General features: G+C 36.2%; 1 protein-coding gene across 4 annotated transcripts in view; it reads left to right on the top strand.

The window, feature by feature from the left end:
• flt1 (fms related receptor tyrosine kinase 1) overlaps positions 1 to 17,103 on the top strand; it is a 155,038-nt gene that overhangs the window by 17,930 nt on the left and 120,005 nt on the right. For all 4 annotated transcript variants that reach the window (XR_010018734.1, XM_063054254.1, XM_063054252.1 and 1 more), the window contains 3 exons: positions 4,476 to 4,584; positions 5,153 to 5,370; positions 14,341 to 14,465. Coding sequence is in view for 3 of the 4 variants with exons in the window: in XM_063054251.1 (XP_062910321.1) it covers positions 4,476 to 4,584; positions 5,153 to 5,370; positions 14,341 to 14,465 (452 nt within the window). In the remaining variant the exon portion in view is untranslated. The remainder of the gene's footprint in view (positions 1 to 4,475; positions 4,585 to 5,152; positions 5,371 to 14,340; positions 14,466 to 17,103) is intronic.

Here is a 17,103-nt window from a genome sequence, read left to right as displayed (position 1 = left end):
AATATTATTGGCTAGCTTACTTTTGTATGTTTGGTTTAAAACTTCAAAATGAGGTCAGGTAAATTTTTCTTTCCCAATTCTGACAAAAGGCCTTTTCCCTGGAATGTTAATGCTTTCTTTTTCCACAAGTGCTGCTTGATTTGTTGAATGTTTCCATCATTTTCTGGATTTGTTCAGATCTCCAACATCTGCAGTTTCTATTTTTAATTTTCATGGCTCATTAAATATTTGCAAATTTTGGGTTACTAATGCAATCCAAAAATTATTAAATTGCCTTTCTTCCTTTCCAACATTCTTGTGCCTTTCTTTGATTTCATTATTTATCTTTTACAACTATTCTTTCTATCAATACATTTCATATGCTTAAAATTTTCTGTATGGTGAAAATATTTCTGTCCTTGATGTCAATAACTTTTTAAATCAATGACATTTCTTTATTAACTAAGCAAATACATGATAATAGTCTTCCATTATTCACACTTATAAATTGTTCATTATTTAAAATCTTGCAACCTTTTTAGTTTTCCATTGCCTTCCAACGAAAGGCAAGTTAAGGATAAACGTTGGGATGAATTTCTTCACAGACAAATGAAGCTGGTTTGAGGAAGAGTTGTTGATTCAATAGTACAACTAGTGGTCAATTTATAAAGTATATAGAATGCTCTTATGAAACCTTTCAATGTATCATGAATAAAATGGCATTCAATTAAGTAAACATGTGATTATCAGTGTGGATTTGGGCCAAAGGGCCTGTTTCTGTACTGAATAATTCCGACGTTGCGAGTATCATGTGGGTTCAAGTCAGCTAATGCATTCTATCAGATTACGACACATGATGGTGAATTTCACCCAAATAACTTTATTGGATATTTTAGCAAATGTATTTCTGCAACCATATAGCTTTGATACTTTTGTTATCTGTGGTACAGAAAAAATGCTTCAGTTTAGAAATGGAGGCTGCAGGGGGAAGCAAGAGCAAACAGATAACAGCGATTTTGTGTTATAGTTGAATGAAGTAGGTTAATCTATTTTTGTATGGATTGTTCTCTAGAAATTATAAATGGAATGTCCAGAACCTGGAGGTTAGACATGTTTGACACTGAGAATTTGCTATTTTAGGACTTTCCTTACAAGGACCGATGATAGCCTATATATAATTTCAAGTATAATCATACAGTTCAATGTACAAAAATGTTTTCTTTGTGCTTGAATGCAGTACTTATAAAGCACATCCATTGAATTCATTAGTCTTTTAATATGATTATTTTATGAACAAAACATAGTTCACTTTATATAGTTGGAAACATTAAATTGGAAACATTATTTTTTTTTATTTTTGCTTAAGGTGATTTTATAATCTAATAATTGAACTTCAAGTTTCAGAAGAAAATATAGTTTATAGCCATGTCAACTCTTTCTTTATACAATTATGTTCATCGATTGCCAAGAATATTCACATTCTTATGAAGTGCATAATACTGTTTCAGTTAACTTGTAATAACATGCATATATAATTAAAATACCAAAGATATCTAGGTTAATTTAATTTTTAATCTGGAGATCATGATAATGATATACTTCTGAATGAGATGGTGTATGCTGGGGTGGGGAGAATGTGAATGCAAGCCACAGATTGGGGGACCAAAAAATCTGGAGACATTCATCAGGTTAGGCAGCATCTGTGAAAAGATAAAAACAGAATTAACATTTCAGGTACCACACCCTATGCCAGAGATAGGATAGAATGAAAACTAATTAAATTGCAGAGAAAGTTAAGGATGAATGGACAGAACAAAGCAAATACCCATTAGGGTTGCCATGTGGATAAACTACAGATGGAATAATCTTGGAGGCAGGTTAATGAAGGCAGTAAGAGAGAGAACTAAGGAAAGTAAAAGCTGCAAAATGCCATGTTTGATTCTGTCTTGACAGATGAGGACTCAAGTTATTTTCATGAAATACTAGGGTACCAAAAATCTAAGGAAGGCACAAAATTCAAAGACATTAGTATTAGTTGAGAAATAGCACTGGGGATATTAATGGCACTGAGAGCTAATAAACACCCAAGTGTCAGTTTGCATCCTAGTGAACTGGAGGATGGTTGCAGTAGTTATATGTCCTGGTATTCTAAAGATTATGAGAAGATTAAGTGGGTGGCATGCCAGCCATTTGAGAAGCAGGGAGAGATAATTGGGAAGCAACAGAATAATTAGTGTAGCAGCCAACTCAAATCAAACCAAAATCAAAACAATGCAGATAGAGAACAAATGCATGTCTCCTACATCAGCAACGGAGAAATGCTTTACACTATCATGTAAAAAGGAGATCTGAGCACCTGGGATTAAATAAAACCAACACAGATTTTTGCAAGACATAACTATTGGATTTTTGTGAGGATGTAACTGGTAGAAAAGACAGGGGACATAGGATAATTGGATTTTCAGAATGCTTTGTGGATAAAAATGCAAATGTATGATGTTGGGTCTAGTATATTGGTACTGACTGGAAATGGAGAGTAAGGATAAACGTTTTTTATGGGTGGCTGGTGGTAACTGAAGGATACTGCAGGAATTGATGTTTTGACCTCAGTTATTCATAACATATAATGTAGATGAAGAATGGACTAAAACAGCATTAAACTGGATGGGATTGTGAAGTGATTCTCATTGAAATCAGTGGGGTTCAGAGGAGAAAGTTTAATTCCAACTTGGTACAAAGAGAGATGAAAGCCAATCATCTCACTTGTAGTATATTACTGTAGGAGTTACTCAAGGCAGTGTCTTAGAATGGTATAGAAGGAGGATGTTTGGCACTTGATGCTAACTACTCACTGAGCCAAAAAAAATCCTGTGTTGCTTTTGGTTTCTTTCCCAAAGACCATCCTTCTTTATCCCCCAGTTCTTAGCCCTTTCCCCAGTGGGACATTTCTCTTTAGTTTACTACTCAGGATTTTAAATAATTCAATCAGATCCCTCCGCAACCTATTGTGTTACCAGAATATCAACTCCAATTTTGCCAGTCTCCTTACACAACTCATCCCTGAAATTGATTGTCAGCTTCCCTAGCATAGGGCACAGTACTACAATTGTGACTCAGCCAGAGATTTACAAAGTACTATCAAGATCGCCTTGCTTTTCTGCTCCATGTCTCAAAGTATAAGGCATAGAATTATAAAGCCTGTACTTTTAACCATTGCCTGCCATGTTCTATAAATTATGCATATATAAGCAAACTTTTTCTATAGCTGATAGAACAGTGCTTTACAGTTTATATGACCCCTTCCCACACTTCCTCTCAACAAGTAACACTCCACACTCTTGATTATTGTTTCTAAAATGTTCCCATATCATCAAGGTTGAATTCTCTGTTATGTAGTTGCTGAGTTTATTTTGGCTTCCTAATACCTGGATAATGATTAGTTTTATACTGATAAGTGATAAATAATGTTAATTTATTATTAGTAGTGTAGATTTTTTCAGTTATTGGTGCTGTAGATCATTTTTCAACTACTGATTGAAATACATTATGTCTTTTACAAATAAGATTCTTGAATACTTGTGAACTTCGAAGTGTGTTAATAACAAACAGTGCTATGTACATACATACAAACAAACAGATTTGTTTTATTCGAATCAGCTTTAAATTGTAATGAAACCTGAATAAATTATAACAGGAGCTTTATCTTTTGACTATTGCACCTGTACCTAGGTTAATTATACATCAAGATGATTCTTGAGTCTGTTAGTTCAAGGGCAAAGTAATGCAAAAAAAAAGACAATTTGTCTGACTAAAGACCTTGAATGTATCAAACAATAAATTAAGCTTTCATTTTGTTATACATAATAAACATATTAAATTGAAAAGGATACGGGGGCAACCCTCTATTGAATTTATATTTGTAGCTTTTAGTAGTCATTTTAGGCTTAAGGAAATTCAGTATAATAAGACTTCCTGAATGAATCTATTGTGAATTGCAAACATTCATTGTTTTCATATTTACCCACTATAACTCTCAGAGAACCCTGATATTTCAAGTTGCTGGCATTGTTTCCATATTGCCGCAATTGTGAAACTAATTTAAAAATCACCATCCATTTACTGTTTTTTCTGAAACTAGTAAATTGTCCTCACAACCTTTCTTGAGAGTGTACATCAGCTCCACATTCAGTTCTATATTTAAAATATCCATAGTTATAATTGTTTTAGACCAGTGGTCCCCAACCTCCGGGCCGCAAAGCATGCAGGGGTGCAGCAGTAGCTGGAACGCACCCAGCACATTTTTAAGAAAAAATGGCAATAAACAAGCTAATTAATTAGGTGCCCCTGCATGCTTCGTGGCCCGGTATCGGTCTGCAGCCCAGAGGTTGGGTTCTACTGTTTTAGACTAATCAGGAACTAGACACTCAGAGATGGAATTAAAAAACTTTAGTTTGGAAACTGAGGTGTAAAATGCAGTCTTATCTTTTGTTTTGCAGGATCACCTGATCTCCTTAGCCCTGAACTTAGCCTAAGAGCTAAGCACCATAGCCTAAGAGCTAAGCAACAAGTCATTAAAGTCAATCAGACGCTACATCTGACATGCAGGTAATTTTGTAATACTATTTATACATGGAAGACATTTTAAATATATTTTTCAAAAGATTGCCTTAAGCTAGGTGTTAAATAGAAAATCAAAATGTCTTACTTAATGCGATGACAAAACGTTGTCAGAAGATCCCGGCTTTGAATTTCACTGGGTGATGAATTGACCTCCAAAACTGCCATGTTCAGTTTGTCTGCTGTGATTGCATCTTTGACTGGAAGAAGTATCAGGAGGTCTTTAATTCAATCCCAGTTCTAATTGACTGCAGATTGAACATGGTGATAGGGACAGGGGTGGAGTTCAAACTGATTAGCCAATTTAGCCAATTGATGTTTCTATTTATAGATGCTGTACTATCTATATTCTATTGCAAATTTCCAATCTTGATCTAAAATCTCTATATTAATAGTTTTGCTGTATTTAAGCTTCGGCTTGATTTTGTGATTACATATACAGTCCTATAAAATAGGAAGACTGAAGTTTCAATTATATCATAGAAGATAAAGCAGCCTGGTTTTTGTTTCAAATGGAAAACTGAACAGTGTAACGTTTCCTTTTTTTATTTCGTAGGGGATCATCACCTATATTGTGGTCCTGGCCAGACTATGTAATGAATGCAACTGAAAGAATAAGTATAATTAACTTTAAAAGTGAGGACCTCAAGAAACCGTATTGTAGTAACCTGACTTTGAGCAACACTCAGCCTAAAGACACAGGCTACTACTATTGTAATACCTCATCTTCAAATACTCAACACATAAAGACTGCTCTCTATATATTTGTAAAGGGTAAGGCAAACATTAGTTATTAATTTACAAACATAATTTTTGTTTCTGTGAAGTACAGGATTTTTTTTCATTGAATTATTTATTGATGTTGTTAGAAATATTAACAAAATAACGATTAAGTACACATTAGGAAGTGGGAAACAGACTTTTTATTAATATTCAATATAATTATGGTTTGCTACCATTGAAGTTTATTGTGCCAAAGGCTGCTGGGACTACATGTTAATGTCAGCAATTGGAGAAGCTGTAAAAACAAAATATAAATCTCTCTCTCTCTCTCTCTCTCTCTCTCTCTCTCTCTCTCTCTCTCTCTCTCCCCCCCCCCCACCCCCTCCACTTCTCCTTGAACCCTGCAGTAGTCTATTCCATAAACACCTTCTGCAACAACAATATCAAATATGTTGCATTCTTTTACATGGACATATTAATTTTTGTGTTCACTTTAGTGACAATTTTGAATTGGTAACTACTCTTCAGTTAGCCTTATTCACAATTTTAAAGATTCTATTAAGTCCTTCTTTGCTGCATTGTAAGAGGCTCAATATTCACAATTTTCTCCATAGTTGTTATTGTCATGTTAATTTACATTGTATTGCCATGTTAATTTGCTTCTATTTTATGCCTTCATGTAATATTTTTCCTCATTTTACATTTCTTGCTTATATTCAGTCCTTCATAATCACTTCTTGTAATTGTCTCCAGCACCTTGATCTTTGTACTTTCAATATTTCTTAATCATTAACTTAAGCATTATACTCAGGTTGCTATTCTCAAAAATTTTCTGTTGCTGGCATTGGTAGCGTTTGTTCTCTTGGGCTTCTTTTTGGATCATAAAGGAATCCCAACAGTACCTTGCTTTTCTGTCAATTGATGTCACGGTTTCATGACTTGCAACCTCTTTGTCCCTCATTACCTTTTCAGTCATGGATTCATATTCCGCTGTTTGCTAAGCCTCCTAATTTATAACTGTTATTAGAACCCATTGACAAATTAAGTATATGTGGTGGTTCCAGCACTGTTTCTTAAACAGTGGGTAATCAACTTTTTAACTCAAAGTTCAAAGTAAGTTTATTATCAAAGCATATACAACCCTGACATTCATTTTCTTGCAGGATTACTCAGTAAATCCAATAGCCATAATAGAATCAATGAAAGACCCCGCCAACAAGGTGGACAACAAACTTCAAATACAAAAGGGAAAAGAAATAGTAGTAATAGTAACAAATAAACAATAAATATTGAGAACACGAGATGAAGAGTCCCTGAAAGTAAGTCCATAGGTTGTGGGAACGGTTCAGTGATAGGGCAAGTGAAGTTGAGTGAAGTTATTCCCTTTGGTTCAGGAGCCTGATGATTGAGGGGTAATAACTGTTCTGGAACATGGTGATGTGAGTCCTGGGGCTTCTGTACCTTTTTCTTGATGGCAGCAGCAAGAAGAGAGCATGACCTGGGTGGTGGGAGTTCTTCATGATGGATGCTGCTTTCCTGTGACAGTGCTCCATGTAGATGTACTCAATGGTGAGGAGGTCTTTACCCATGATAGATATTGCAGTATCCGCTGCTTTTTGTAAGATTTTCTGTTCAAAGGCATTGGGGTTTCCATATCAGGCCATGATACAGCAAGTCAATATGCTCAACACCACACATCTATAGCAAAAAAACAATCTGCAGATGCTGGAAATCCAAGCAACACATACAAAATGCTGGAGCATCTTTGGGAAAGAGTACAGTTGACATTTCAGGCCGAGACCCTTCAGCAAGAACATCTGTAGAAGTTAGTCAAAGTTTTAGGTGTCATGCTGAATCTTCTCAAACTCCTAAGGGTGCTGCTATGCTTTCTTTGTAGCTGCACTTACATGGTGAGTCCAGAACAGGTCCCCTGAGAAATTTAATGTTGTTGACCCTCTATACCTTTGATCCCCCGATGAGGACTGGCTCATTGACTTCTTGTTTCCTCCTCCTGGGATCAATAATCATCTCCTTGGTCTTGCTGACTTTGAGTAAGAGCTTGTTGTTGTGGCACCACTCAGCTGGATTTTCAGTCTCCCTCTTATATGCTGATTTGTCATCACCTTTGATTTTTTCCAATGACAGTGGTATCATCAACAACTTTAAATTTGGCATTGGAGTTTTGCTTAGCCACACAGTCATAAGTGTAAAGGGAGTAGAGCAGGGGCTAAGCACACAGCCCTGTGGTGCACTTGTGCTGATGGAGATTGTGAAGATTTTGCCAATCTGAATTGACTGGGGTATGCAAGTGAGGAAATCAAAGATCCAATTGCACAACTCTTTTCTGGTTTGAACGTAACCTTGTTCATGCTTGTTTGTTAGTTTCCACTCATCATTCTGCCCATGCTACTACCTTTATTTAAACATTCAGTGTATTGTAACTTTTCATTGTTTCTCTCTATGTTTAACTCATTTACAGAATCTGGGTGTGGCTGGCAAAGCCAGCATTTATAGCCTTTTGTCTTAATAACCTTGAAAAGGCAGTGGTGAACCACTATTTTGAATTGCTGCAATCCTTCTGGTGAACATAATTCTGATGTGCCATTGTGTTGGGGAATCTGCAGGTGGTGGTGTTCTCATGTGCCTACTGTCCTTTGATGGTAGAGATTGTGAATTTGGTAATACTGTTGGACTCGATAGCATGCATTGCAGACTCTGGACACCAGTGGTGGAGGGAATGAATGTTTAGGCTATTGGAAGGGGTCATTCAAGTGTGGTGCTTTAACCTGGATTAGCCTCTGTTAAAATCAGCACTGTTAGATTGTTGCATTAAAGAAGGTGACCTAACATTTATAAAGTAGGAGGGCAAAACCAGTTGGACAACAAATACAAAAGTCTGCTATTGATAGTTCATACTGTGAATGAATGAAATTTGAAAAAAATGCTGAGTACTTCTAATGAGTCTCTTGTCTGGCACCTAATTGCTGTATGTTACAAAGTAGCCCAACATGCCTGAGTTTGTCAAACATTAGTATACTGAATGTTACCTTAAACTTAAAAAAAAATCCCCCAGTGTTTTCAGTGTGACTCGGTACTTAGGAAACAGATTGCAAAAGAATCAGAAGCAGAATGGTTCTGTATTGTTTCCTGTGGCAGGACATTGTCTTTAGTCAATTTCCCAAATTAGCTCCATGAGGGCCACTATTTTGCCTTTTTCTCAGGTTTAATGTGAAAAGTTAACTTTGTTCTACATGTGTATATGTACTTGTGCTGTTAAAAATCACTTTTCTTGTTTGCCACATAATTTTATAAATAATTTATTTTTTCATTAGACAGTTGCCGAGTGAGGCAATAAGAATAACATGCTCTATAAATTACCACCATTTTTTTGTTGATATTTCAGCAGTTCTGGATATTCCCTCCACAAAATTGGAAAAATAACATATTCTAATTATCAACATAGTTAACTAATTTTCTTCTTTGTAATATTGAGTTCAGATCTGAACCATCTATGAATCTTCCTTAAGGTTTTCTTAGTTTCTTAGTTGCTTTCCCGAACACTGCTTTGATTGAAAACTCTTGCTATGAAATCAACAAATCTACTAATATGAAAATAAATAATTTTGTAGCTAATTGCAGGTGTGTTGCGTATTAAGTGCATCATGCTGTTCATATCAATTACGATATATTTTTAAAAATATTACAAATCCTTTTGCAGAATTTTACAACTTACAATAGACTTTATTTGACAGCAGAAACTTTTAAGAAAAATAATCTTGAATTGTATCATAATTGTATTATAATTGTATTCATTCAGCGCTTCTCTCCTTTACACCTGCCTTCAACTCAGTGGGTACTGAAACTCTCATTCACAACTTTGATTCAATAAATCCAGTGATCTGTGACCATTTCTTATATTTCCACTTTCAATAAACATGAACTCCTTCAGAACTCTATTGTCTGATTACTTTTTGATTCACCTTATCACACCTAATCATACTGACCTATATTGTCTCTTAGCTTTTGATGCTCACATGTAACCCTCTGAGGCATCTTCTCTCATCTGGTTCAATCTGCCTTCATCTGTTCCTTAATAGTTCCAATTGTTACCTTCCATACTTATCACATTATCACTGGTAGCTGTTGTGCCCCCACTTATCACTCTCCAGCAGCATCAATATTTTCATTCTCTCCTCCTCCTCTCCCCCACCTGCCTCCATCTGCCTGTTATCCATTCACTTTTTTCAATCTACTTTTCACCTCCTGCCCCTTCTCCCTCTCCTCTCTATGTTGGCTTTCTTTCCTTTCCATTCTTAAGTCCTAATGAAAGGCCTTGACCCAAAATGTTGACAATTTCTTTCCCCACAGATGTTGCTTCGAGTTTCTCCATCAGTTTGTTTTAGCTCCAGATTTAAGCATCTGCAGACTCTTACATCAATTTCTCATTCCTTTGTTCAAATCCTTCCATTACTTAGTCCCTCTTTATTTTTGCAATTTCTTCTCCCATACAATGTATTGTTTTCTGCATTCCTTGTGCTTTTCCAGATTCATATATTTTTAGATATGAGTTCAACCATAAATCTTTGGATTACATTATGAAACTTCTCCACCTCTCCTACTGTCTCTCCAACTTCAAGCCTATCCTCAAAACTTGCAGCTTTAATCAAGTTTTCAGGCACTTGCCTTAATATCTTAAACAAGTAGCTGGAGGAAATCAGTGGGCCAGGCAGCATCTATAGAGGGAAGTTTTCAGTAGATGTTTCGGGTTGAGACCCTTCATCAGTTGAATACCTGAAATCTAGACGTCCATTTTCCTCCACAGATACTGCCCGATCCATGGAGTTCCTGTAACTACTTGTTTGTTACTTAAGATTCCAGCATCTGCAGTCTCTTGTTTCAGACTTAGTATCTCCTTTGGCTCATCTGAACTCTTCTCATAACATTCTCCTGTGTCGTGACTTATATTGCAATGTAAATATAATTTATTATTGGTTCTAAATACAAGTAATTGTTATCTGGATTGAGACAATTTCCCAGACAGATTATGTTGATTGTAATATATTATCAATCTTGATTTAATTTCAAACATAGGTGAGATTTTTCTTATCCATTGTTTTACTTGGGTCATTGAGGCCAATTGCAATACATCTACTGCTCTGAAATAGCAGATCAAAAACCCACTGTTTGAAATACTGGATCCAAAACAATACTTTGCAAATTAGGGATATAGTCATAACAATATTATCTGAAAGCTAGCTCAAATTAAAAAAGGACAAATTACTTCCTGTTGTAAATTATTTTGTCTCCATACTATTTTTTTAACTCTGGATAGTTTCTATTCAATTTAATATCTTTAATTTCAAAAATCATCAGCTCAATGCAGAATTACAATACCCTAACCATGCCCGTTGCCATGTCTGTCTGTCACTTCTCGGCAGTGATTGTGATGAGGTTAAAGGGCCAGTCCCAAAGGTATAGTTTTGGCTTCAATAGCTGGTGACAGTATGTCTGCATGTAGAAATGCCCAGCACCTCTTCCTAACACTTTGCATGATCTCCACAATGAGATGGTGAGTCTCAGGAAGCCACACAGTAATAATCTTCAATCATTTTGTGCCAATTTTGAATAGTTCACCGGGGAGTAATTACTTTTGCTCCCTGGTAATGACTTTAAGGGTGTGTGTTATGTAACAAAATAACACTTTTTTAAAACTTAAGAACGCAATTTTCCTTCAACGTAAAGAAAACAAATCCAAGCTTTCATCTGATTAAGTGGTCCTCGGGGTATTTTTTTCCTTCTGGTATTTTACTTTGTGTGGAATCAGACAATAGAATCGCTTTACTTAAAATACGCTGATACAGCTAGGGAATAAATCTGTAAGACAAAGTTGGGAATATTCAGTTGGTATGTTATTAAATCCACTGAGAGTAAAAGGTTGGGCTCCAATGTAACTTTGAACGGTATTACCTTTCCTTGGTTTAAATTTCCTTTATTGTGGGACAAAGAGTTTGAAGTTGGGTTAATAATTACATATTTAGACATGATTCAATTAAACTGCATTTTTGCAGTAATAAAATATATTTTTATATGAATTCATAATTGTGTGTGAAACTACTAAATAAAACAGTATAAAGACAACTTGTAATAAATTTGTGGTCGTAAGCTAAGGTCTGGTCATTATTAGACCATAAGACCATAAGACATAAAAGCAGAAGTAAGCTATTCGGCCCATTGAGTATGCTCTGCCATTCAATCATGGGCTGATCCAATTCTTCCAGTCATCCCCACTCCCCGCTTTCATCCCATACCCTTTGATGCCCTGGCTAATCAAGAACCTATCTATCTCTGCCCTGAATACACCCAATGACTTGGCCTCCACAGCTGCTCACGGCAACAAATTTCACAGATTTATCACCCTCTGACTAAAGTAATTTCTCCGCATCTCAGTTCTAAAAGGAGGTCCTTCAATCGAAGTCGTGCCGCCTTGTCCTAGAATCCCCTAATCTGTTCAGGCCTTTTAACATTTGGAATGTTCCTCTGAGATCCCCCTTATTCTCCTGAACTCCAGGGAATACAGCCCAAGAGCTGCCAGACGTTCCTCATATGGTAACCCCTTCATTCCTGGAATCATTCTTGTGAATCTTCTCTGAACCCTCTCCAATGTCAGTATATCCTTTCTAAAATAAGGAGCCCAAAACTGCACACAATACTCCAAGTGTGGTCTCACGAGTGCCTTTTAGAATCTCAACATCACATCCCTTCTCTTATATTCTATACCTCTAGAAAAGAATGCTAACATAGCATTCTCCTTCTTCACAACCGACTCAACCTGGAGTTTAACCTTTAGGTTATCTTGCACAAAGATTCCCAAGTCCCTTTGTATCTCTGCATTTTGAATTCTCTCCCCATCTAAATAATAGTCTGCCTGTTTATTTCTTCCACCAAAGTGCATGACCATACACTTCCCAACATTGTATTTCATAAACATAAGAAACATAAACATAAGAAATAGGAGCAGGAGTAAGCTATCTGGCCCATCGAGCCTGCCCCGTCATTCAATAAGATCATGGCTGATCTGTCCATAAACTCAGCTCCATCTACCTGCCTTTTCCCCATAACCTTTAATTCCCTTACTATGTAAAAACCTATCTAACTGTTTCTTAAATATATTTAGTGAGGAAGCCTCAACTGCTTCCCTGGGCAGAGAATTCCACAGATTCACCACTCTCTGGGAAAAACAGTTTCTCCTCATCTCCATCCTAAATCTCTCCCCTGAATCTTGAGGCAATGTCCCCTAGTTCTAGTCTCACCTACTAATGGAAACAACTTTCCTACTTCTATCTTATCTATACCTTTCAAAATTTTGTATGTTTCTATAAGATCCCCTTTCATTCTTCTGAACTTCAGAGAGTATAGTCCCAGGTGACTCAATCTCTCCTCATAGTTTAACCCCTTCATCCCTGGAATCAATCTGGTGAACCTCCTCTGCACTGCCTCCAAAGCCAGTATATCCTTCCTCAGGTATGGAGACCATACTTTTCATTTGCCACTTCTTTGCCCATTCCCCTAAACTATCTAAGTCTCTCTGCAGGCTCTCTGTTTCCTCAACACTACCCACTCCTCCACCAATCTTTGTATCATTGGCAAACTTAGCCACAAATCTATTAATACTGTAGTCCAAATCATTGACATGCATCGTAAAAGCAGCGGTCCCAACACCGACTCCTGTGGAACTCCACTGGTAACGGCAGTCAGCCAGAATAGGATCCCTTTATTCCCACTCTCTGTTTTCTGCCGACCAGTCGATGCTCCACCTATGTTAGTAACTTCCCTGTAATTCCATGGGCTCTTATCTTGCTAAGCAGCCTCATGTATGGCACCTTGTCAAAGACCTTCTGAAAATCCAAGTACACCACATCTACTGCATCTGCTTTGTCTACCCTATTTGTAATTTCCTCAAAGAATTGCAGTAGGTTTGTCAGGCAGGATTTTCCTATCAGGAAATCATACTGGCTTTGGCCTATCTTGTTATGTGCCTCCAAGTACTCCATAATTTCATCCCTAACAATTGATTCCAACTTCCAAACCACTGATGTCAGGCTAACAGGTCTATAGTTTCTGCTGCCTCCCACCCCTCTTAAATAGTGGAGTAAGATTTGCAATTTTCCAGTCATCCGGTACAATGCCAGAATCTATTGATTCTTGAAAGATCATCGTTAATGCCTCTGCAATCTCTCCAGCTACTTCCTTCAGAACCCGAGGGTGTATTCCATCAAGTCGAGGAGATTTATCCAACCTCAGGCCATTAAGCTTCCCGAGCACCTTCTCAGTTGTATTCTAAGCATGCATGCATAATTTTAATTTTTTCTTGTAGCAGTTTAGATTCAACAATATAATGCAAGATGACACTCTTCACTCACTTTAATTAACAACATCCCTAAAAAGTCAGACGTTATAAATGGTACATTTAGACTGCTTATCTGAATACCTTAGCATAGTATTCACCTTCTCAATTTGATGAGATTCAAATTAAACCCTGTTACTGGTAAGCTCGAGTTGACAGACTTTACATTTAAAAAGAAAAGGCATTTAGAACTGCAGTTTGCATATATGATATCACACCACATTCTGTTATGTTCCTGGCATTTATCTCATTTGGAAATGCAGCACTAATAATGGACATGGATATGTAATAGCAGAATCATAACCAGGCAAGTATAAAGTTTTGTGAATTCTCACACTACCTGGTACAGATGAGGAAAATACCTTGAGTCTTTTTATATGCTTGATGGTTTATGTTTTTTAAAATTTACTGTTTTAAAGACAGTAACCTTTTTTGCTGAAAAATTGGAATCAAATGTCTGCATTGTTTATGACTGGTTATGTAGCAGATTCTGGTGAATTTCTTTTATTGAGGTAGATAGCTTTATGTGAACTCTAAGTTGACATCTGTCTGTGCCACAAAAGAAATCAAATTCTTTGGTACGTTTCAACTGAACATAAACGTTGATTCTTTTCTAGACAAACGTAGTCCATTTGTGGAGCAATACACAGAAGTTCCGAAAGTTGTGTACTTCACGGAAGGAGAAAGTCTACTTATTCCATGTAGGATGACAAGCCCACATTTCTCTGTCACTTTGAAAATGGTAGGTAGGATGTGATAACAACTGAATATTGTTAATACGTATTATCATACAGTGCTTCAAAACTCTACTAAGAGATCTTTCCATTCATGATAGTTCGTGCTAAAGATGATTGCTTATTCATCAGATTGATTAAACTGCTTGTAATCGCAATATATGTGTGGCTGTATGCAAATATATAGGCAGTAGTTCTGAAAATGGAAGAAAACTTCACACTTTTTGTTTCTTCTTGATTAAGCTTTATTCAGCAGTTATGCTGCTCTACCAAATCCTGTTCAATTCAAGCATATGCAGTATTCAAAATGCTTATTAAATTTTGTTTAGAAAATTGAGGTTTTACCACTTTGAACATGCATTCTCATTCTCTTTCAAAAACATATAGAAATAAATACATGTTCTGGTGACGAGCAAGTGTACAAGGAATGTAGATGTCTTAATCTCCCAGTCTTCCATTCCTACCTAGATACAGGGTAAATGCCAGAAAATGAAAAATGGTAAATGTAACATCCTTGTTCAAAAAAGGAGTGTAGGAACCACTGTTCTGGAGAAACCAGAGTTGATTAAAGCTACTCAGACTTAACAAACTTCATTGATACCTTTAATGAGGTAACAGAAGATTGATGAAAGACATGTGGTAGATGTTGATTTTCAGAAGTCATTTGATAAAGTCTCACACAAAAAAATGGGATAACAAAATGGAAGCACATGGAATGAAAGAGCTATAAGTAGCAGTGCAACAAGTTGCCTTGTGAACAGAAAGTTGCGAGTGGTAAGCACTTTTTCATTCTGGAGGGTAGCAGGTAATAAGTTCCCTCGGAGTCAGTGCTGAGGTCACTGCATTTGCATAATATTTTAACGACAGAATGTGCAGGATAAAATCATCAAATTTTTGGATGACACCAGTCTTAGAAAGGTGATAAGTGGATAGGACAGTGGTACAGTAGGTAGTGTTGCTCCTTCACACCTTTAGCAACTCTGAAGTTTGCTCATTGGTAGATTAATTGGTTACCATATTTTATCTTGAGTGTAAGTAGTGGTAGGAGAATCAGAAGTGAGTTCATGGGCATTTGAGAGAAAAGAACTTCAGAAAATGAAATTAAATTTTTCTGAGAACTGACAATGACTTGAAGGGCTGAATGGCCTGCTGTGTTTTACCAAATATGAAACAGGTATCCAAATAGTGAAGAAGATACTAATTGTTGAGAGAGTAATCAGTAAAGTATATGATTTACTAGGATTCCTAAGATATTAAACTGCAGTTACTCTTCCTGAAGTAAAGAAGATTAGAAGATTTGGTAAGTGTACCAAGGTGATTGATTTAGATAGGTTAAATAAAGAAATATTGTTCCAAATAATGGATGAATCAAAGTTCTAAGTCAATTTATTATCAAAGTACATATATGTCACCATATACAACTCTGAGATCCGTTTTCTTGTAGGCATTCACAGAAAATATAAGAAACACAATTGAATTGATGAAAGTCTGCAACCAACAGGATGGGCAAACAACTGATGTGAAAATAAACTATGCAAATACAAAAAATAATAATAGTAAATAAACAATAAGTATCAAGAACATGAGATGAGGAGTCTTTGAAAGTGAGTCCATAGGTTGTGGGAACAGTTCAGTAATGGGGTGAGTGAAATTGAGTGAAGTTATCCCTTTTGATTCAAGAACCTGATGGTTGAGGAGTAATCACTATTTCTGAACCTGATGACATGGACAAGGAAGCACAGAAATGAACTTCTGGCAAAGTGAGGAAAATAATTTTTATGCAGAGAGAGTTACAATCAGGGATTAACGGTATATAATGTTGTCAGTCAGGATTTTCAAAGGAAAACTATGGGATTTGATATGAAATATTACATCTTAAGCAAGACTCTAGCCACGGACATGTCAGTACTGTTCCTCAGTTTAATCATACCATCTGCCACTATTCAACAAAACCAAGGAAAGCACAGAGAAACATTTTAAAGAACAGGAAGAAGTCAGAACCATTGACCGGGAGATTGAATTTTAAAAAAATCTTATTTTGTTCCAGAAATATGTGAAAAGGTTTTGCATATAGTAAGGAGATTTTAAATATACTACTGCTGTTTCAGAGCAGATCCCTATATAATGAGAAAAGTAAATGACTAAATGGTAGAAAGTCATTCACATATAGCAAAAACAAGATGTTTCATGATTCAATATTCAGTCCTAGAGGCATTAAACAAACTCTTAATATATAATTCCATATATGGAGAAAATAGTTCTCAAAAAGCAATATAACCCACAAGCAGAAATTTCTATACAGCAGCAAAGCTGGCAGCAGAGAACAGAGACAGAAGGTCTGTATCCTGTGTTGACAGGAAATTTGTGAGATAGGCCCATGTCATGTTTACTACATCCTTTGAGGCATCCTTCTGACCCACCCTTGTACAACATCTTACTGAGAAAACATGAGAGAAGTTTTTGCATTTGTTTTGTAATTTTTTTCCTTTTGCATCAAAGCACTTAATGTTTACTCTAAATGGCTGGCTTTATTTTTATCCTTGTATTTGTTTGCTACTCTCTTCCTATGAGAAGAACTCACTCAAATGTAAATGACTTCTGCCAAGAGGGTATAATACTGTGTAACTTCGCAATAGCTAATTTTTA

Source organism: Mobula hypostoma, chromosome 7 (genome assembly GCF_963921235.1).
Source record: "Mobula hypostoma chromosome 7, sMobHyp1.1, whole genome shotgun sequence".
NCBI lineage: Eukaryota > Metazoa > Chordata > Chondrichthyes > Myliobatiformes > Myliobatidae > Mobula > Mobula hypostoma.
This window is presented reverse-complemented; position numbering and strand designations above follow the sequence as displayed.